This window comes from Oncorhynchus masou, chromosome 6 (assembly GCF_036934945.1).
Source record: "Oncorhynchus masou masou isolate Uvic2021 chromosome 6, UVic_Omas_1.1, whole genome shotgun sequence".
NCBI lineage: Eukaryota > Metazoa > Chordata > Actinopteri > Salmoniformes > Salmonidae > Oncorhynchus > Oncorhynchus masou.
In genome coordinates, this window is record NC_088217.1 from 24,637,972 (window position 1) to 24,661,759 (window position 23,788).

The 23,788-nt window shown below is 45.0% G+C and overlaps 1 protein-coding gene across 1 annotated transcript in view; it reads right to left on the reverse strand.

Annotated features, from left to right (window-relative positions):
• Positions 1-507: 507 nt before the first annotated feature.
• Positions 508-23,788, reverse strand: part of LOC135541722 (potassium voltage-gated channel subfamily B member 1-like) — a 79,476-nt gene continuing 56,195 nt past the window's right edge. The window contains exons 2-3 of the mRNA XM_064968040.1: positions 3,177-3,387; positions 508-3,025 (exon numbers count right to left, since the gene is read on the reverse strand). Of these exons, the coding sequence (XP_064824112.1) occupies positions 1,209-3,025; positions 3,177-3,387 (2,028 nt within the window). The 3' untranslated portion in view covers positions 508-1,208. The remainder of the gene's footprint in view (positions 3,026-3,176; positions 3,388-23,788) is intronic.

The following is a 23,788-nucleotide window of genomic DNA, read 5'->3' on the forward strand; positions in this document are numbered from 1 at the left end:
TCACTTTCGTACCAAAATGTACAGATTCTTTCAACCATTCCCCTCTGACTCAAACTCAGTGTTACACAAAACAACAGACAATCAAGACATATTCACAGACAGAAATGGAAGATCAGATGTGGTTCTCTACTCTCACCACGAGATAAACAAACTGTACCAAGAAGAACAAGACTCACAGACTGGTTTCCTCTAAAACAAGTCTGGATTGTATCTGGATTGTAACTGTCTGACAAGAAGAATTATCCCATACAGAAATACTCAAACAGATATGGTCATGACACAACAGACTAGTAAATCCAAGACTCATTTAGGTAACCTCCTTTATCTATATAAAAATAAATTAATCAGATAAGACAATCTCAAAATGTGGATACATAAATTATCCTTTAAACACGCACACATGCACGCACACACACACACACACACACACACACACACACACACACACACACACACACACACACACACACACACACACACACACACACACATATGACTAAGGCCAGGTTTGGGGCTGGGGGGGGGCACTAGTAAGTAGCTTATTGGAGTCTACCGTAACTCCTCTTCTGGAATCCCTACTACAGTGTGAGCTGTGCTGGGGCTCAGGCATGAATGGGACAGTGGTCACCTGAGATAGGTAGAACTGTAGGAGAATATAGGGGATGATTGTCTTTCTATCCCTATGCTCACAACATGAATCTCTCCTTGCTCTTCCCTGCCTCCCAGTTCCCCCCTTCATCCATTCTGCCTCACCTCTTTCCACCTACCCCAGAGCCAATGAATTGACCTGAACCACCACAGCCCCAACCAACAGACCATTTCCCATCCCAGCATGCTCTGCTTTGACCTTTGACCTACTCCCACATCTCCCTGTGGGGCCTCTGCTCAGATGGGTCCCTGGGAGTGCTCTGCCCAGTTTTGTGGTAGCTAGTGTACTGTGGCTAATAGGGAGGGAGAGTGGTGTTCTCGATCTATTCTACAAGTCTTTTCCCAGAGTATTCAACACCACACCACAGCCCAAACTCTGCCCTGAATCTCTCATTTCCTGGCCCTTACTGTTAGTTTGTAAAGGGACTTGGCACAGTGTGTCTCTCTTTCCTTCCCTTTCTTTCTCTCTCTTTCTATCTCTCTATCACTTTCTCTTTCTCCGCCTTCCTCACACGGCTAGTCCGTGTCTCTCTGGATGTCCCTGGATGTCCCTCTGCAGCTCAAAGGCTCTGGTCAATGGTACTAGACTTTCCTCTGTCCCCTTTGGGCCTGTGGGGCAGCTCCGGCACCACATTGTTCTCCATGTGGCCCCCGCTCCCCCGCATCCCCCCATCCAGGCTGGGGAACAGGCAGTTCTGCCCCAGCATTCGCTGGGTGGTGCTTGATGCCAGGTGGTTGATGCCTCTATGGTTGTAGCCACTGTTGATGTTCTGGCTGCATTTGGGGGCACTGGAGCCGGCCAGCAGGCACTCTGAGGGGCTTGTGGCATCCGACATGTCCCTCAGGTGCTCGTCGTCATCTGTATCGGCGTCAATGTACTTACTGATGGAGGAGTCATGGAAGGTAAAGACAGCCGGGGTGGAGGTCGGGGCCGTGGTCAGGGTGGAGCTGTCCGGAGACTTTGGTGGGGTCCTGCTACTGGCTGTGGTGTAGATGGACGTCTCCGGGCTGAGCAGGGAGCGGTCAGACAGGATGGAGATGCCTGAGAGAGGATCACCGTTGCTGGGCAACCAACCTGGTCCTGGCCCCGACTCCCCTCCACTGCTCTGGTACTTCACCTTGTAGGAGTGGCTGCCACCTTTCAAAGGTTTGTTGAAGTTGTGAGTGTTGTCCGAGACTACGTTTTTTTCAGCAGAAAAAAACTCATGCTCCAGTGTGGTCTGGAGGCCAGGGTTGGTGCTGACCCACCCAGAGAGGGCCGTAGCTGGGCTGATACGGGAGAAGCGGCTGGTCTCCTGGGCAAGGAGGGCCAGGCCGGAGGCTGGACTTAGGGGGTAGACACCACGTGGATTCTCCTGGAAGTCTGCAGCACAGCTGATGTAGCTGTCAATACTAGACAGGCTCTTCATGTCCCCCACGCCCTCTTGAGCCCCTAGCATAGGGTCCCCTGGACCTCCAGGGATGGCCCCCAGCTCAATCTCATCCCTCTGTCTGCCAGCCCTGGAGCTGTTGTCTTTGGCATTGAGGTTGGGCTGTGACTGGGTCTTGGCCATCTGGTAATACATCTCCTCCAGCTTCTGAGCGTTGAGCCCCTGAGGACTGGAGGCCATGGCCTTGCTGGGGGAACCCATCTGGGACTCCACAGGGTTGAAGGAGTGGGCCGAGCTGGTCTCTGAGGTGTTGGCAGCCCGCTTTGGAGTCCACTTCCAGTGGCTGGGTGAGAGGTGGTTGTCTTGCGTCAGCAGCCTCTCGCTCTTCTCCACCACCACGTTCATCAGCTCGGCACTGCGGGCAAATGCCTCCTTCATGTTCATGGAGACAATGCTCCCATTGCGTTTCGCCCTCTCCAGTGCCTCCCGACGCTTCACAGCTTTCTCTTGACGTTTCTGCTCCTTGTAGAACTCAGAGAAGTTGTTGACGATGATGGGGATGGGCAAGGCTATCACCAGCACCCCTGCAATGCAACAGAGACCCCCCACAATCTTCCCAAGCAAAGTCTTAGGGTAAATGTCCCCGTAGCCCACCGTGGTCATAGTAATGGTGGCCCACCAGAAGGAGGCAGGGATGCTTTTGAACTTGGTGTCATCCTCGTCCTTCTCGGCAAAGAAGACTAGGCTGGAGAAGATCATGATGCCCATGGCCAGGAAGAGGATGAGTAGACCCAGCTCGTTGTAACTCCTCTTCAGGGTGAAACCTAGAGACTGTAGCCCCGTGGAGTGACGTGCCAGCTTCAGAATTCTCAGGATGCGCATTATCCGGAAGATCTGAACCACCCTCCGGACGTTCTGGAACTGTAGAACACTTTTGTTGGACTCTGTCAGAAAGATTGTGATGTAATAAGGAAGGATGGCCAGCAGGTCGATCACGTTCAGGGGACCTTAAAGATAAGATAGTACTTTATTCATCCTCAGGGAAATTTGTTTGCACCAGCTAAAATATAAAACACCAATAAATACACAACAGTGGACACACAGACAGACACTAAAGGTAGCACATCTTAAATGTACATTAAAAACAGAAGTGTTCACCTTTGATGAACTTCCATTTGGTGGGGGATGAGAGGAAGCGGAGTAGGTACTCCATAGTGAACCAGGCTATACAGATGGCCTCTACGTGGGCCAGCTGGGGGTTGTCTGAGGCATGGCCAAACTCATCTGTGTCCTGCAGCTCAGGCAGGGTGTTGAGGGACAGGGCGATGGTGGAGAGGACAATGAAAAGGATGGAGATGATGGCTAGGATCTGGAGGAGAGAGAGAGAGAGGGAGTGGGAGAGAGAGAAAGAGAGAGAGAGAGAGAGAGGTTATCATTGTGGACGATTTGCGACAAAGAGAATGAATGTGTCCCAAATGAAACCCTATTCCCTATATAGTGCACTACTTTTTTACAAGGGCTCATAGGGTGCCATTTGAGACTCAGGGTCATTATCAAAGACATTATCAGTGTCAATGATATACGCTATTTAGCAGACGCCTTCATACAAAGTGACTGTAAAGTACAATATGTGAGCAAGTATCAGTGGAGATGTCAGGATATTTGATTTGATTTGGATTTCTTTTAGTCCCCATTTGGACTAATCTTCCAAGAGTCCTTAAACATTAAAATACAAGAAGAGGAGCCCCATGAATGGGAAAACAAACAACATACAACTTTATTGTCTAGTGTGATTTGCACATTCATTTTTTGCTGTCGTGTGTTATTCTGAACAGATCTGCACATCTGACACATACCTAGATTCAAATTTATTGAGGACAAATTGAGAAGAGTAGTATTAAAGAAAAACTCTGAATGCATTATAAAAATGAGTAGTCTTGAAGACAAGTTTCCTGGTTCCATTCAACCACCCTACAATAAAAAAGCTTACACAGGTTTTTGTGTGTTTGGGTAGGAGTTCAGCCTAATGAAGAGGGACTGACTTGGAACAGTGATTAATTCATGACCCACTTATCTGACTACAATTGCCTCCTTGCTATGAATGAGCGTTAGAGTGAGAGATAATGCTTAGCCAGCAGAATGGCAACAACAATCTGACATTTCAACCAAAATATAAAAATGTCAAACAATGGATGGAAATATCTTTGAGAGCCTGAAAAGTCGCAGAAAAATCCTATTTCCAAATTCATTTTGGCTGCCGGGTGGCGCAGCAGTCTAAGGCACAGCATCTCAATGCTTTAAGCATCACTACAGACACGCTGGCTCAAATCCAGGCTGTATCACAACCGGCTGTGATTGGGAGTCCCAACTGGTCCAGAGTCGTCCGGGTTTGGCCTGTGTAGGCCGTCATTGTAAATAAGAATTTGTTCTTAATTGACTTGTCAAGTTAAATAAAGGTTAAAATAAAAAATTATACATTTCATAACTGTTTTATTTGCTCTATCTAAAAGGTTGAATACAAAACACATAATTTAATGTTACCCCTTCCTTGTGTTTTTTTGTCATAAATAATAAAAAATAATAATTTAAAAAACACTGAGAGTGTATATTTTAGAACAAACAAGCCTACGTAGCGCTAGCTTTGCTCAAAATGATTCCAACTGTATTCAAATTCAAATGAATTCCAATGATAATGCCCATGATAGATCCCAAGGTAACTGTTAATCTGACCTTGATGTTATCCAACAACAGCAGTGCTTTAACCTGGGATTTACTGGAGTATCACTGCAGATAATCCAAAACATATTTTTATGAATAGATATTATTATTTTTCATCATCTTTGAAATGCAAGAGAAAGGCCATAATGTATTATTGCAGCCCAGCCATAATTTAGATTTCTGTTAAAAAAGTTGTATCAAGTCTGACAAAATGTGCCTAATTGGTTATTGATACATTTTCAAGTTCATAACAGTGCACTCTCCTCAAACGCTAGCATGGTATGCTTTCACTGAAATAGCTACTGTAAATTGGACAGTGTTGTTAGATTAACAATAATTTAAGCTTTCTCCCCATATCAGATATGTCTATGTAATGGGAAATGTTCTTGTTACTTACAACCTCATGGTAATCACATTAGTGCAAGTTAGCTTAACTGTATATAATGAAATACTGCTACTCTATAGCCTACAACTCATCAGGATATTAGGATATACTGCTACTCTATGGCCTACAACCAGGGCTGGCCCTCCCATTAGACCTATAGCGGCACTTGAATTTGGGGCGGCATTTTGACAATTGGCTGCAGCCCTCAGGCGCCCCTGATTGGCTCCACCACCAGTGGCAACCCAGCCACCAGCTCATAGCGTTGCTGCAGTTCCCGCCCCCATTTCATTCCCACTTCTCCCAAAGTTCACTCCCACTATCCTATGGTGATGTGTGTGTTTATATGGGATTATTTAATTGTGAAACATTAATAAAGATTAATCTGCCAATGAAATGATTGCATTGGTTTTTTATGTTTGTGTGTGACTGTAAGGACCGATGCCGGAGATGAGAAGCAGGGACGGGATCAACATTTAACCAGGAACAGACAGGTATCAAAGACAAGTGACAATTCACGCTAAAGCACGGAACAGAGCGTGGAACCAGACATATACAGGGAAGGTAATGACAGAAGTGATTGAGTCCAGGTGAGTCCAATAATCGCTGATGCGCATGACGGGGGGAAGGCAGGCGTGCGTAATGATGGTGGCAGAAGTGCGCAATGCTGGGGAGCCTGGCACCCTCAAGCACCAGGGGGGAAGAGCGGGAGCAGGCGTGACAGTGACAAAGATGATTATTGATTAAGACAGTAGCTTAGCCTAGCCTGTTAACGTTAGCTAGCTACTAATAATGGATATAATCTTTGCTAAAAGTAAGCAATAGAGATTGGAAACAATTTGCTACCATATCTAAAAGACAAAAACTATCAGGAAGCAAATATTTTTTTTAAACGAATGAGAAAAGAGACACAATCTCTAAATCAAAGAAATTCGCTGCTGAAATGTATCAGCGTGCAGCAATGTCCATCAGCCGGTGTGGAGAATGACAAGCCTCCGAGGACAGGCCATTAATTTGCGCGATTCGCTGATTCTAGCAGCAAAGAGGGCAAACCGGAGGAGTCCGAGCCATGCACTTCCACGATGATGACAGCTCTCTGGCTGGAAAAGGACAAGTGGTTGCACTAGGCCTCGCCACACCTCCAAACAATGCCGGCAAAGACCCTACTATCTTGGACCCGGGCTCAGATTCGTCACTCCTTGTTCCCGTTGACAGTGGTGGTGCTGCTGCTAAATCCGACTTCCAGACAACAACAAAAAAAAGAGATCCCGGTGAGTGGCCACAATATATGAATGGATCTTTACGGGATATGTTAGTGCAGGCTGGGCCACATCAGGATAAAGACGGGAATTTCCCAAGAGATGAGGGGCATCGAAAGTTACAATAGGAGGATGGCGAACAGGGAGAGAGTGGAGAGACCATTGCTTGTCTTTCCTATCAATGCAGTCTTCTGTTTTTGCTGCAAACTTTTTTAACAGTATTGCAAATCTGCCCTGGTCAGGGATGGAAGCAGGGACTGGAAGAATCTGCCCTGGTCAGGGATGGAAGCAGGGACTGGAAGAATCTGTGCTGGTCAGGGATGGAAGCAGGGACTGGAAGAATCTGACCTGGTTAGGGATGGAAGCAGGGACTGGAAGAATCTGTGCCACCTCCTCAGCTCACATGAGAATTTGCATGACCACCAAGTTAGTTTCCAGAGGTGGAAGGAGCTGGAGATCGGGCTCATGTCCAAGCAAACTCTCTTGTCCCAAGCCTAACGGGCTATTGACGGAGAGACTGTCAACTGGCAGCAGGTGCTGCAGAGGTTCATAGCCCTGATACGCGTAATGCCCACCCAGAACATTGCGTTATGTGGGACCACCGACAGGCTGAATGAGCCAAATAATGGGAACTTTCTGAAGTTTGTGGAAATCTTGGGAATCTTTGATGAAATCATGAATGAGTACTCAATAATGAGAGATTATTCAATTATCTATCACCTGTTTACATTTTATTTTTAAAATTTAAATAGACTACATCCTAATCTCTCTCTCCCCTCTATCTCTCTCTGTCTCTATCAGATGATTTGATTTCAGGACCATGGACAGCTACCGAGAGAAAACCTCACTGACTGCAATGCAGCACCACAGAAGAGGAAAGCGGCTTTAGGCAGAGACTAAATAAATAAATGCTGATACTGATGTTGGACAATCAAAACCAATATGTAAATAAACAAAATTCGTAAGGATGGGTCATTGAAATAAAGCTTATTTTACACTGCTCCAGCAAAACGAGGCCTGCCATGCATTTATGAAAGCACTTCTTCCTGAAGCTCAAATTATCTTACTATTTTTTTTACAGTTCTACGGGAATACAAAAATATGTGTTAAAAATTGTATATAAAATTGTTATCTTTATTGCAACAAGTATGGGATCGTGCCATGTGTGATAACAGGAGGCATATTATGAATAAGACACTCGGTTTCCTACTATAGGCAGCTTTCTGCATAGTGATAGCAACATTGTAACTCTCCAATGCAGGGGTTAAAGTCAAATATTCCTTTCTGCCTGGTAAGGGACCTCCTATATGTGCATGTGTGCACCAACATTTTCTATGGGTATAATCAGAGAATTACAGATATAATTGGAGCCTATTTCTTCCTACTCCAAAAAATAAGTGGAAAGCTTACCTGTTTGACAGACACAATTATGCTATTCATAGATTTCGGCATAGCCAAATACAATACTGTCGCATGCACTGATTAAATACCTCCGTATCTGGGAAGGGCTTGGTGTGTTTAGTTAAAACCAGGGATTGAATTGAGTGATGGTATCACATACCCTTTGTTAAAGAAAAGGGCAAAAAGGATATCCATTGTTTGCTTTATATTTTGAAATAAATACATGAAACGTATCCAGATTATATCAAGCATTCTATAACAATGCTTAACTCGTTGATGCCTAATGGTAAAAACAAGCTCTAAAGTGCCCGAGAAAGACATGACTCCGATGCATATGGGGATAGATTGGTTTGATAGATTGATTCCTCTCTATGACATTCTGAAGCTGAGCTGCAGCCTATAATATTCGAGAAGAAAAAAAGTACTTTGCTATTCTGTCCCTATCAATTGAGCATTTCAATTTCTGAAAAGAGAAGATGTTTGTTTAAACCCAGGCAGCCTTTAGGGAAACATTTCTGTTGTTGGGTTATGCAATGGACGAGTAGCCAGCAGTTGAAGCTTACATTTTTCTGCTCTGTCTGGGTGAAAAGGTAACTTTTGAAAGTGCCATGCTTAGATTCATAAGGATGTCTAAGATGTAATTATTTGCAAACAGCATTGCAAACAAGAAACTCTGGTAGGACACTAAGAAATATGGTAAGAATGCCTATTTTCCTGTCCATTATTCCCTGAAAATTCTATATTTTTTGGGTGTGTGTGGGGGGGGTTCATCTCGCCTAGGGCGGCAGAGGGTCCAGGGCAGGCCCTGCCTATAAATCATCAGTATATTAGGATACACTGCTACTCTATGGCCTACAACTCATCAGTATATTAGGCTACTAGACAACAACTTAACTCACCCTCACAATTTGCCAATTTATCTGTAGTATTACCCACCTGTATCACATGCAGTCTTACAAAAGGACTAGTTAACAAATGGGCAACCCAGCCATCTCTCTCTCTCTCTCTCTCTCCCTCTCACTCTCTCTCTCTCTCTCTCTCTCTCTCTCTCTCTCTCTCTCTCTCTCTCTCTCTCTCACCCCCCCCCCCCACACACACACACACACACACAAACAGATGTAGAGCTTGATGTTAAAAAACTAGCGAGGAGATAAGAGCCAAAACATCGCAATAGGAGTGGTTGTTAGGAAGTGATTGACAGCGAAGGCCTTGACAACGGTCTCATAATCATTTTGCCCGGCTCAGTCTCCCAGGAGGAGAAATTATGGCCAGCCAGGCTGCCTTATCTATGACCAATAAAAGACAGAGCACACTGTTGCCATAGTGTCACGGCAGATGTGAATAATGACCCTATCTGTTTATCTTCATCCATTTATCTTCTCCTCCTTCTCTCCATTCTCTACTTCCTTCAGCTTGAAATCTGGTGTTTGAATTAAATGCTCCTGGAGCGGAGTGGTTTTTTAACATCAAGCTCTACATCTGTTTGTGTGTGTGTGTGTGTGTGTGTGTGTGTGTGTGTGTGTGTGTGTGTGTGTGTGTGTGTGTGTGTGTGTGTGTGTGTGTGTGTGTGTGTGTGTGTGTGTGTGTGTGTGTGTGTGTGTGTGTGTGTGTGTACAGTGCCTTGCGAAAGTATTCGGCCCCCTTGAACTTTGCGACCTTTTGCCACATTTCAGGCTTCAAACAAAAAGATATAAAACTGTATTTTTTTGTGAAGAATCAACAACAAGTGGGACACAATCATGAAGTGGAACGACATTTATTGGATATTTCAAACTTTTTTAACAAATCAAAAACTGAAAAATTGGGCGTGCAAATTGTTCAGCCCCTTTACTTTCAGTGCAGCAAACTCTCTCCAGAAGTTCAGTGAGGATCTCTGAATGATCCAATGTTGACCTAAATGACTAATGATGATAAATACAATCCACCTGTGTGTAATCAAGTCTCCGTATAAATGCACCTGCACTGTGATAGTCTCAGAGGTCCGTTAAAAGCGCAGAGAGCATCATGAAGAACAAGGAACACACCAGGCAGGTCCGAGATACTGTTGTGAAGAAGTTTAAAGCCGGATTTGGATACAAAAAGATTTCCCAAGCTTTAAGCATCCCAAGGAGCACTGTGCAAGCCATAATATTGAAATGGAAGGAGTATCAGACCACTGCAAATCTACCAAGACCTGGCCGTCCCTCTAAACTGTCAGCTCATACAAGGAGAAGACTGATCAGAGATGCAGCCAAGAGGCCCATGATCACTCTGGATGAACTGCAGAGATCTACAGCTGAGGTGGGAGACTTTGTCCATAGGACAACAATCAGTCGTATATTGCACAAATCTGGCTTTATGGAAGAGTGGCAAGAAGAAAGCCATTTCTTAAAGATATCCATAAAAAGTGTCATTTAAAGTTTGCCACAAGCCACCTGGGAGACACACCAAACATGTGGAAGAAGGTGCTCTGGTCAGATGAAACCAAAATTGAACTTTTTGGCAACAATGCAAAACGTTATGTTTGGCGTAAAAGCAACACAGCTCATAACCCTGAACACACCATCCCCACTGTCAAACATGGTGGTGGCAGCATCATGGTTTGGGCCTGCTTTTCTTCAGCAGGGACAGGGAAGATGGTTAAAATTGATGGGAAGATGGATGGAGCCAAATACAGGACCATTCTGGAAGAAAACCTGATGGAGTCTGCAAAAGACCTGAGGCTGGGATGGAGATTTGTCTTCCAACAAGACAGTGATCCAAAACATAAAGCAAAATCTACAATGGAATGGTTCAAAAATAAACATATCCAGGTGTTAGAATGGCCAAGTCAAAGTCCAGACCTGAATCCAATCGAGAATCTGTGGAAAGAACTGAAAACTGCTGTTCACAAATGCTCTCTATCCAACCTCACTGAGCTCGAGCTGTTTTGCAAGGAGGAATGGGGAAAAATTTCAGTCTCTCGATGTGCAAAACTGATAGAGACATACCCCAAGTGACTTACAGCTGTAATTGCAGCAAAAGGTGGCGATACAAAGTATTAACTTAAGGGGGCTGAATAATTTTGCACGCCCAATTTTTCAGTTTTTGATTTGTTAAAAAAGTTTGAAATATCCAATAAATGTCGTTCCACTTCATGATTGTGTCCCACTTGTTGATTCTTCACAAAAAAATACAGTTTTATATCTTTATGTTTGAAGCCTGAAATGTGGCAAAAGGTCGCAAAGTTCAAGGGGGCCGAATACTTTCGGGCAGGAAGGACCAGAAGGGGTGATGGAAGGGCCGCAAGGAATTGGAATGTATTATCCTAATAAAACAGGGAGTGAGTCGCAGACTGTACGACTCAGAACTAGACTATGGTGACAATATCTTTTGCGAGTAAGTCAGGGGTCAATGGTGACAAGCTACAGCGGTAGGGTACATAAAGGAAGTGTTCAGGAAAGAGCTCAAGATGAAATTGTATTTTGGATTTATTACTCTTCCTGGAGTCCAGCAAAATTAAGGCAGTTTATACAATTTTAAAACCATTACAATACATTCACAGATTTCACAACCCACTGTGTGCCCTCAGACCCCTACTCCACCACTACCACATATCTAATCTACAGTACTAAAGCCGTGCATATGTATAGTGCGTGTGTGTGTGTGTGTGTGTGTGTGTGTGTGTGTGTGTGTGTGTGTGTGTGTGTGTGCGTGCGTGCGTGCGTGCGTGCGTGTGCATGCGTGTGTACATCCTAGGGCCAGCCGTGCTGCCCTGTTCTGAGCCAATTGCAATTTTCCTAAGTCCTTTTTTGTGGCACCTGACCACACGACTGAACACAAGTCAAGGTGCGACAAAACTAGGGCCTGTAGGACCTGCCTTGTTGATAGTGTTGTTAAAAAGGCAAAGCATCGCTTTATTATAGACAGACTTCTCCCCATCTTAACTACTACTGCATCAATATGTTTTGACCATGACAGTTTACAATCTAGGGTTACACCAAGCAGTTTAGTCACCTCAACTTGCTCAATTTCCACATTATTTATTACAATATTTAGCTGAGGTTTAGGGCTTAGTGAGAGTTTTGTTCCAAATACAATTTTTTTAGTTTTAGAAATATTTAGGGCAAACTTATTCCTTGCCACCCACTCTGAAACTAACTGCAGCTTTTTGTTGAGTGTTGCAGTCATTTCAGTCGCTGTAGTAGCTGACGTGTATAGTGTTGAGTCATCCGCATACATAGACACTCTGGCTTTACCCAAAGTCAGTGGCATGTCGTTAGTCAAAATTGAAAAAAGGCAAGGGGCCTAAACAGCTACCCTGGGGAATTCCTGATTCTAACTGGATTATATTGGAGAGGCTTCCATTAAAGAACACCCTCTGTGTTCTGTTAGACAAATAACTCTTTATCCATATTATAGCAAGGGGTGTAAAGCCATAACACATACGTTTTTCCAGCAGCAGAGTATGATCGATAATGTCAAAAGCTGCGCTGAAGTCTAACAAGACAGCCCCCACAATCATTTTATCATCAATTTCTCTCAGCCAATCATCAGTCATTTGTGTAAGTGCTGTGCTTGTTGAGTGTCCTTCCCTATAAGCATGCTGAAATTCTGTTTTCAATTTGTATACTGCGAAATAGCATTGAATCTGGTCAAACACAATTTTGTCCAGAAGTTTACTAAGGGTTGGTAACAGGCTGATTGGTCGGCTATTTGAGCCAGTAAAGGGGGCTTACTATTCTTGGGTAGCGGAATGACTCAACTCCCTCCTGTACTCCCTGTTCACTCATGACTGCACGACCAGAAACGACCCCAACACCATCATTAAATTTGCCGTTGACACAGCAGTGGTAGGCCTAATCACCGACAACAATGAGACAGCCTATAGGGAGGAGGTCAGAGACCTGGCCATGTGTTGCCAGGACAACAACCTCTCCCTCAACGTGATTAAGACAAAGGAGATGATTGTGGAAAAAGAGGACCGAGCACGCCCCCCATTCTCATCAATGGGGCTGCAGTGGAGCAGGTTGAGAGCTTCAAGTTCCTTGGTGTCCACATCACCAACAAACTAACATGGTCCAAGCACACCATGACAGTCGTGAAGCGGGCATGAAAACCTATTCCCCCTCAGGAGACCGAAAAGATTTGGCATGGGTCCTCAGATCCTCAAAAGGTTCTACAGTTGCACCCTTGAGAGCATCCTGACTGGTTGCATCACTGCTTGGTATGGCAACTGCTTGGCCTCCGACCGCAAGGCACTACCGAGGGTAGTACGAATGGCCCAGTACATCACTGGGGCCAAGCTTCCTGCCATCCAAGACCTCTATACCAGGCAATGTCAGAGGAAAGCCCTAAAAATTGTCAAAGACTTCAGCCACCATAGTCATAGACTGTTCTCTCTGCTACCGCACGGCAAGCGCTACAGGAGCGCCAAGTCTAGGTCCAAGAGTCTTCTAAACAGCTTCAACCCCCAAGCCAAATAGACTACTGAACATCTAGTCAGATGGCTACTCAGACTATTTGCATTGCCCCCCCCCTCGCCACACCACTGTCACTCTCTGTTGTCATCTATGCATAGTCACTTTAATAACTCTACCTACATGTACATACTACCTCAACTAACCAGTGCCCCTGGACGTTGACTCTGTACCGACACCCCCTGTATATATTGTTATTTTTTACTGCTGCTCTTTAAATACTTGTTACTTTTATCTCTTATTCTTATCCATATTCTTTTTAAATGCACTGTTGGTTAGGGGCTCATAAGTAAGCATTAAATGTCAGGGATAGTGAAAAACTGAGTTTAAATGTATTTGGCTAAGGTGTATTCTTCCGAATTCAACTGTACACCCCTGCCCTTCTTCGTACTGTAGAGATGTTTATTCCTGTCGGCGCGACGCACTGAAAATCCCATTATTGACTCCGACATCATGTCCCAAGCTATCCATGTTTTTGTGAAACAGAGTATGTTACAATCCCGGATGTCTCTTTGGAAATCAACTCTTGCCCTGATTTCATCGAATTTGTTAACTAGGGACTAGACATTAGCGAGTAATATACTCGGAAGCGGTGGGTAGTGTGTGCGCATCCAAAGCCTCACTAGAAGACCGCTCCAGCACCCTCTCCTCCAGTGGCATTGTTTTGGGTCGGGCTCTGGAATCAGTTCAAATGCCCTGTGAGGTACAGACAAAGGATCCCCTTTGGGAAAGTCATATTCCTGGTCGTAATGCTGGTTGTGTTGGTAAGTTGAAGTCTCTCTGATATCCAATAGTTCTTCCCGGCTGTATGTAATAACACTTAAGGTTTTCTGGGCTAACAATGTAAGAAATAATACATAAAAAACAAATACTGCACAGTTTGCTAAGGACGAGAAGTGAAGCTGCCATCTCTATCGGCACCATCCTTGGGACACACTGAGCGTTCATGAGTAATCATACATATAGCGGAGCACAGAATACAGTAGAGAAGGCAAAATCAGACCTTGCATATCCTGTAACAGTTCCATTTCACTTCACGGTGTTAATATAAATTATTAATTATAATTTACTGGTTTCTCGCAGTTATTTATCTCAGAACACAGGTGTGGGTGTGGGTGTGGGTAGTACATCTTGGTAACCTGGTTCCTGCTTTTAAACCCTGCTGTGTGTGTGGGTCCCCGCGAGCGTGCCTGTGTGTGTGTGTGTGTGTGTGTTGTGTGTTTGTGTGTGTGTGTGTGTGTGTGTGTGTGTGTGTGTGTGTGTGTGTGTGTGTGTGTGTGTGTGTGTGTGTGTGTGTGTGTGTGTGCGTGTGTGTGTTTTCTGTGTGTAAGTGTGTATGTGAGGGTCCCCAAGAGTGGGGCCCGTGGGGAAGAGGTGCCTGTGTAGGACAGGAAACGATAGAGCTGATAGGATTGGAAGGCTCCTGCAAAAAGGTTGCTAAGACAGGGAGTTTAATAATGGCACATTGCTGCCTCTGCTGCTGCTGCACTATGTTCCACTATAGGAGGAAAGCCTGCAGTTTGTTGTGTTCCTTCTGGTACCTTCTGTCCTTGTTGCCATCTAATGGGAATTCTCTCTACACATGACACTCTCTCTTTTTGTCTATTTGCTTTATTGGCATGACACAACAGTGTACATGCAGCCAAACTTACTTTGGATATTTACAATATTAACATAATTCAAATTGTATTTATTTATTTTATTTCACCTTTATTTAACCAGGTAGGCAAGTTGAGAACAAGTTCTCATTTACAATTGAGACCTGGCCAAGATAAAGCAAAGCAGTTCGACACATACAACGACACAGAGTTACACATGGAGTAAAACAAACATACAGTCAATAATACAGTAGAAACAAGTCTATATACGATGTGAGCAAATGAGGTGAGATAAGGGAGGTAAAGGGAAAAAAAGGCCATGGTGGCAAAGTAAATACAATATAGCAAGTAAAACACTGGAATGGTAGATTTGCAGTGGAAGAATGTGCAAAGTAGAAATAAAAATAATGGGGTGCAAAGGAGCAAAATAAATAAATAAAATAAAATAAATTCAGTAGGGAAAGAGATAGTTGTTTGGGCTAAATTATAGGTGGGCTATGTACAGGTGCAGTAATCTGTGAGCTGCTCTGACAGCTGGTGCTTAAAGCTAGTGAGGGAGATAAGTGTTTCCAGTTTCAGAGATTTTTGTAGTTCGTTCCAGTCATTGGTAGCAGAGAACTGGAAGGAGAGGCGGCCAAAGAAAGAATTGGTTTTGGGGGTGACCAGAGAGATATACCTGCTGGAACGCGTGCTACAGGTGGGTGATGCTATGGTGACCAGCGAGCTGAGATAAGGGGGGACTTTACCAAGCAGGGTCTTGTAGATGACATGGAGCCAGTGGGTTTGGCGACGAGTATGAAGTGAGGGCCAGCCAACAAGAGCGTACAGGTCGCAATGGGGCGTTGGTGACAAAATGGATGGCACTGTGATAGACTGAATCCAATTTGTTGAGTAGGGTATTGGAGGCTATTTTGTAAATGACATCGCCGAAGTCGAGGATTGGTAGGATGGTCAGTTTTACAAGGGTATGTTTGGCAGCATGAGTGAAGGATGCTTTGTTGCGAAATAGGAAGCCAATTCTAGATTTAAGTTTGGATTGGAGATGTTTGATGTGGGTCTGGAAGGAGAGTTTACAGTCTAACCAGACACCTAGGTATTTGTAGTTGTCCACGTATTCTAAGTCAGAGCCGTCCAGAGTAGTGATGTTGGACAGGCGGGCAGCTACAGGCAGCGATCGGTTGAAGAGCATGCATTTAGTTTTACTTGTATTTAAGAGCAATTGGAGGCCAGGTGTTTCAATCATTTGAGAAACCAAGGCTGTCGAGTCTGCCGATGAGGATGTGGTGATTGACAGTCGAAAGCCTTGGCCAGATCAATGAATATGGCTGCACAGTAATGTTTCTTATCGATGGCGGTTAAGATATTGTTTAGGACCTTGAGCGTGGCTGAGGTGCACCCATGACCAGCTCTGAAACCAGATTGCATAGCAGAGAGGGTATGGTGAGATTCGAAATGGTCAGTAATCTGTTTGTTGATTTGGCTTTCGAAGACCTTAGAAAGGCAGGGTAGGATAGATTGAAGAGGGGGATGACCGCAGCTGCTTTCCAATCTTTGGGAATCTCAGACGACATGAAAGAGAGGTTGAACAGGCTAGTAATAGGGTTGGCATAAATTTTGGCAGATCATTTTAGAAAGAAAGGGTCCAGATTGTCTAGCCCGGCTGATTTGTAGGGGTCCAGATTTTGCAGCTCTTTCAGAACATAAGCTCTCTGGATTTGGGAGAAGGAGAAATGGGGAAGGCTTGGGCGAGTTGCTGTGGGGGGTGCAGTGCTGTTGACCGGGGTAGGGGTAGCCAGGTGGAAAGCATGGCCAGCCGTAGAAAAATGCTTATTGAAATTCTCAATTATAGTGGTGACAGTGTTTCCTATCTTCAGTGCAGTGGGCAGCTGGGAGGAGGTGTTCTTATTCTCCATGGACTTTACAGTGTCCCAGAACTTTTTTGAGTTAGTGTTGCAGGAAGCAAATTTCTGCTTGTAAAAGCTAGCCTTGGCTTTTCTGCCTGTGTGTAATGGTTTATAGCTTCCCTGAAAAGCTGCATATCACAGGGGCTGTTCGATGCTAATGCACAACACCATAGGCTGTGTTTGTGTTGGTTAAGGGCAGTCAGAACTGGGGAGAACCAAGGGCTATATCTGTTCCTGGTTCTAAATTTCTTGAATGGGCATGCTTATTTAAGATGGTGAGGAAGGCATTTAAAAAAAATAACCAGGCATCCTCTACTGACGGGATGAGATCAATATCCTTCCAGGATACCCCGGCCAGGTCGATTAGAAAGGCCTGCTCGCTGAAGTGTTTCAGGGAGCGTTTGACAGTGATGAGTGGAGGTCGTTTGACCGCTGACCCATTACGGATGCAGGCAATAAGGCAGTGAACGCTGAGAACTTGGTTGAAGACAGCAGAGGTGTATTTAGAGGGCAGGTTGGTTAGGATGATATCTATGAGGGTGCCCGTGTTTACGGCTTTGGGGAAGGTACCTGGTAGGTTCATTGATAATTTGTGTGAGATTGAGGGCATCAAGCTTAGATTGTAGGATGGCTGGGGTGTTAAGCATGTTCCAGTTTATGTCGCCTAGCAGCACGAGCTCTGAAGATAGATGGGGGGCAATCAGTTCACATATGGTGTCCAGAGCACAGCTGGGGGCAGAGGGTGGTCTATAGCAGGCAGCAACGGTGAGAGGCTTGTTTTTAGAGAGGTAGATTTTAAAAGTAGAAGTTCAAATTGTTTGGGTACAGACCTGGATAGTAGGACAGAACTCTGCAGGCTATCTTTGAAGTAGATTGCAACACCGCCACCTTTGGCAGTTCTATCTTGTCTGAAAATGTTGTAGTTTGGGATGAAAATTTCAGAATTTTTGGTGGTCTCCCTAAGCCAGGATTCAGACATCCAGGTTGGCAGAGTGTGCTAAAGCAGTGAATAAAACAAACTTAGGGAGGAGCATGCCCATTCTAATGTTAACATGCATGAAACCAAGGCTATTACGGTTACAAAAGTCATCGAATGAGAGCGCGTCTGGGGAATAGGAGTGGAGCTAGGCACTGCAGGGCCTGGATTCACCTCTACATCACCAGAGGAAAAGAGGAGGAGTAGGATAAGGGTACGGCTAAAAGCAATGAGAATTGGTCTTCTAGAACGTCTGGAACAGAGAGTAAAAGGAGGTTTCTGGGGGCGATAAAATAGCTTCAAGGTATAATGTACAGACAAAGCTATGATAGGATGTGAATACAGTGGAGGTAAACCTAGGTATTGAGTGATGATGAGAGAGATATTGTCTCTAGAAACGTCATTGAAACCAGGAGATGTCATCGCATGTGTGGGTGGTGGAACTAATAGGTTGGATAAGGTATAGTGAGCAGGACTAGAGGCTCTACAGTGAAATAAGCCATTAAAAACTAACCAGAACAGCAATGGACAATGCATATTGACATTAAGGAAGGGGTGCTTAGTCGAGTGATCAAAAGGGTCCAGTGAAGAGTGAGGTTGCTTGGGGTCACGGCGATTCAGACAGCTAGCCGGGCCATCGGTAGCCAGCTAGCATAGGATGGAGGTCTGTTTTTAGCCACCTCGTGCATTTCCGTCGGTAGGATTAGTGGGGTTCCGTGTGGTAGAGGGGCTCAATCCAATTCGCAAAAAAAAAAAATAGATAGAGCCAAGAAAAAAATAAAAAAAATTGTCTGATAGGTCTATTCAGATAGCAGCCTATAAGACAGCTAACGATTAGCGGACCGCTAACGTCGCGACAGAGTGGCCAGTTGGATAACTCCCTCGGGCAGATAAGTGTCCCTCATCTTCTGGCATCTTCTCTCATCTTCTGATCGTCTCCCTCTGTCCCTTTTCTCAGTCTTCTCTCCATCTGTCTCTGTCCCTTTTCTCAGTCTTCTCTCTTCATCTCTCTGTCCCTCTTCTGTCTTCTCTCTATTCTCTAGTCTGTCTGTCTGTCTGTCTGTCTTCTCTCTATTCTCTGTCTGTCCGTCCGTCTGTCCGTCCATCCGTCCGTCTGTCTGTCCGTCTGTCGGTCTTCTCTCTATTCTCTCTGTCCGTCCGCCCGTCTGTCTGTCCGTCTGTCTGTCTGTCTGGCTGGCTGTCTGTCTGCTCTCTATTCTCTGTCTGTCTGTCCGTCCGTCCGTCTGTCCGTCCATCTGTCTGTCTGTCTGTCTGTCTGTCTGTCTGCTCTCTATTCTCTGTCCGTCCGTCCGTCCGTCTGTCCGTCTGTCTGTCTGTCTGTCTTTATTTTCTGTCTGTCTGTCTGTCTGTCTGTCTGTCTGTCTGTCTGTCTGTCTGTCTGTCTGTCCGTCCGTCCGTCCGTCCGTCCGTCCGTCTTCTCTCTATTCTCTATCCGTCTGTCTGTCTTTCTTTTTGCTCTGTAAATCTCTCTCTGTCTCTGTCTCTGTCTGTTTCTGTCACTATCTCTCTCTCTCTCTCTCTCTCTCTCTCTCTCTCGCTCTCGCTCTCGCTCTCTCTCAATTCAATTCAATTCAATTTGCTTTATTGGCATGACCTAACGATGTACATATTGCCAAAGCTTACTTTTGATATTTACAATATGAAAATAATAAGAATCACAATTGTCAACAGGACAACAGTAACAACAAAAACCAAGGGTCAAAATAAACATAAATTGAACAATAACAATAAGCATACAGTAGAGGACATGTGCAGGTTGATTGGTCTGTCAGACACTGTCCCTCATTTTATGGCAGGCAGCAATGTAGTGCGTTGCCAACCCACAGCTCTTTGCGTCCTCCCCCAACAGGATGGGTAGCCTACTCTCATCAGAGAGGTTTTGAAACATTGAATAAGGGTTTCAAATTTGGGGAAATGACAGTCTCTAATTGTTTTATATTTTTGACATGTTGTCAGGAAATGCAGCTCTGTCTCAGGTTCTGCTGTTGTGCAGTGGTTGCACAGCCTTTCCTCTACAGGGAGCCAGGTTTTCCTGTGTCTACCCTTCTCAATGGCAAGGCTGTGCTCACTGAGCCTGTACTTCGTCAATGTTTTTCTAAGATTTGGATCAGAAACCATGGTCAAATAGTTTGCAATGGTGTACTGTTGATTTAGGGCCAGATAGCACTGCATTTTGCTTTGTGCTTGTGTTTCCCAATAAGCAATGAAGTTTTGTTTTCACTGTGTTGTAATTTGATTTATTCTGATTGATTGGATGTTCTGGTCCTGAGGCTTCAGTGTGTTGGTAGAACAGGTTTGTGAACTCAGCCCCAGGACCCGCTGGATGAGGGGACAATTTTCTTTGGTCAGCTCTTGCACTGCAGGGCTTGGTAATGATATGAGATGGGGTCACTGTATTTTAGATGTTTCCAAAACTTAAATGCTCTTTTTTGAGTTTTTATTATTAGTGGATATTGGCCTAATTTTGCCCTGCATGGATTGTTTGTAGTTTTCCTCTGGACATGAAGGAGAATCTTATAGAACTCTGCATGCAGGGTTTCAATGAGGTGTTTGTCCCATTTGGTGAAATCTTGTTTTGCAAGTGGACCCCGCACCTCGCTGCCATAAAGTGCAATTGGTTCAATGACACATTCAATTAGTTTTAGCCAACTTTTAATAGGTATTTAGATTTGAATTTGTTTTTTTATGGCGTAGAATGACATGCATGCTTTCACTCTCAGTTCATTCACTGCCTCATTAAGGTGTCCAGTTGAGCTTATTTTTAAACCTAAATAATTGTAGTGTGTGCAGTACTCTCTATATTTTGCACCAATTGAGAACGTTGGTCTAATTCCCTGAGATCTGCATCTTCTCTGTGAAATCATTATATGAATCTTTTTGGGGTTTACTGCCAGGTCCCCCCCCTCTCTCTCTAAGTGGGGGCAGTAGGTTGTTAGTAATCCATCCCACTGTAATAGAGAGATCGGGAAGTAAACAACTGCTTTAAGGGGCGACTGCAAACACACACGCATGCACACATACACACATGCACACACACATGCACACACATATTTCTACAGAGAGTTGTTGGTGGTACTACTGTTTGTGACAGCAGACAGTAAATACCAGGGCAGTCTGGTGATATACACTGATTCTGGACCCTGTGGCAACATGCATGATGAAACTGTCTGTCTGTCTAAAAATAGTGTCCATGTAGCCCCAGGTAATCTGTCTAATATGAGTAAGCGTGAGCCGAGCACACCAATGTAGGCTGTTGTTGTTTTATATATATTTTGCTGTCTGTGTGTCAATGGGCTATGTGAGAGAGAGTCCTCTCACCAACCAAGAATTCACAAAATGGGACAAACATCAAATTGAGACTGCAAAACTATCCTCAGTGTACAATGTAAAACACCAAATAATGCCTGCAGAGCAGAATTAGACCGATACCCACTAATTATCAAAATCCAGAAAAGAGCCATTCAATTCTACAACCACCTAAAAGGAAGCGATTCCCAAACCTTCCATAAACAAAGCCATCACCTACAGAGAGATGAACCTGGAGAAGAGTCCCCTAAGCAAGCTGGTCCTGGGGCTCTGTTCACAAACACAAACAGACCCCACAGAGCTGCAGGACAGCAACACAATTAGAACCAACCAAAAGATGAGAAACCAAAAATCTAATTTGGCCCGAACCTCAGAGTGCAGAATACCTGACCACTGTGACTGACCCAAACTTAAGGAAAGCTTTGACTATGTATAGACTCGGTGAGCATAGCCTTGCTATTGAGAAAGGCCGCCATAGGCAGACCTGGCTAGAGAAGAGAGAAGACAGGCTATGTGTTCTGTTTCATGTCCGTTGTTCATTAAATGTTCTCTCTGTACCTGCTTCTCGTCTACCAGCGTCTACCAGCGTCAAACCTCACAGAATGCTGACACCACTGTACTAAGCATCAGGGAGTTTTTTTTTTTTTTGGTGACGTCGGGTCCAGCTGCCACTGCCGATGGGGGTGCCTCAACTGGCTCGTCGGGCTTTCACGCCTCAGCTGGCTCGTCGGACTTTCACGCCTTAGCTGGCTCGAGAGGTTTGCTTGCCCCGGTTGGGTCGGCAGGCTCCCATCCCACGTCATGCCTCAGCCGGCTTGTCAGCTACTACGCCTCAGCCAGCTCATCAGGCGCCCATCCCACGTCATGTCCCAGCCAGTTCACCGGGCTCCCACGCCTCAGCCAGCTCATCAGGCGCCCATCCCACGTCATGTCCCAGCCAGTTCACCGGGCTCCCACGCCTCAGCCGGCTCACCAAGCTCACATGCCTCACCGGGATCGTCAGCCTCCCATGCCGCTTCCGGCTCATTGGGCTTGTCTGTCTCATTGTACTTCTACGCCCCCAGCTGGCTTCTCCAGTGACCATGCCTCGGCCGGCCCGTCAGGCTCGCCCAGGTAGGACGCCACCACTAGTGGGGGGAGGGGGTGGGGGGGTACTGTCAAGCCTGCTCCCACTCTCCCTCTCTGGCGCTCGAGGGCACCAGGCTGCCCTTTATTATGCACACCTGTCACCATCATTACGCGCATCAGCACTCACTGGCCTCACCTGGACTCCTTCACTTTGTTGATTGACTTCCCTATTTCTGTCTGTTCCTCACTATGTTCCTTGTGCCAGCATTGATATAGTTATATTTCCCCTCTCCAAATGCTGTTCCAGCGTCGATCCTCACACAACCCATATTTGTGTTTATTTATTTCCCCTTTTGTACATAATATGACATTTGAAATGTGTGTATTGTAATGTTGACTGGTTTTTCTTTTATATATATATTTATTATTTCACTTTTGTTTATTATCTACAGTGCATTCTGAAGGTTTTCCACATTTCATTACTTTACAGCCTTAAATTGCTTTTCCCCCTCATCAGTCTACACACAATACCCCATAATGACACAGCAAAAACACATTTTAAGAATTTGTTGCTAATTTATTAAAAATAAAAACCTGAAATATGACATTTACATAAGTATTTAGACCTTTACTCAGTACTTTGTTGAAGCACCTTTGGCAGCGATTAAAGCCTTGAGTCTACTTGGGTATGAAGCTACAAGCTTGGCACACCTGTTTTGGGGAGTTTCTCCCATTCTTCTCCACAGATCCTCTCAAGCTCTGTCAGGTTGGATGGGGAGTGTTGCTGCACAACTATTTTAAGGTATACCCACAGATGTTCAATCAGGTTCAAGTCTGGGCTCTGGCTGTGCCACTCAAGGACATTCAGAGACATGTCCCAAAGCCACTTCTGTGTTGTCTTGGCTGTGTGCTTAGGGATGTTGTCCTAGTCTGAGATATTTAGTGCTCTGGAGCAGGTTTTCATCAAGGATCTCTCTGTACATTGCTCAGTTCATCTTTACCTCGATCCTGACTAGTCTCCCAGTCCCTGCCGCTGAAAAACATCCCCACAGCATGATGTTGCCACCACCATGCTTCACCGAAGGGATGGGGCCAGTTTTCCTCCAGACGTGACGTTTGGCATTCAGGCCAAAGAGTTCATTCTTGGTTTCATCAGACCAGAAAATCTTGTTTCTCATGGAGTGAGAGTCTTTTGGTGCCTTTTGGCAAACTCAAAGCGGGCTGTCATGTGCCTTTCATTGAGGAGTGGCTTCCGTCTGGCCACTCTACCATAAAGGCCTGATTGGTGGAGTGCTGCAGAGATGGTTGTCCTTCTGGAAGATTCTCCCAACTCCACAGAGGAACACTAAAGCTCTGCCAGAGTGATCATTGGGTTCTTGGTCACCTCCCTGACTAAGAAGGCCCTTCCCCTTTTTTATTTATTTAACCTTTATTTAACTAGGCAAGTCAGTTAAGAACAAATTATTATTTACAATGACGGCCTACCCAGACGATGCTGGTCCAATTGTGCACCGCCCTACGGGACTCACAATCCTGGCTGGATGTGATGTTTGGCCGAGCTTCCAGCTCTAGAAAGAATCTTGGTGCTTCCAAACTTCTTCCATTTAAGAATGATGGAGGCCACTGTGTTCTTGGGGACCTTCAATACTGTAGACATTTTTTGGTACCCTTCCCCAGATCTGTGCCTCGACACAATCCT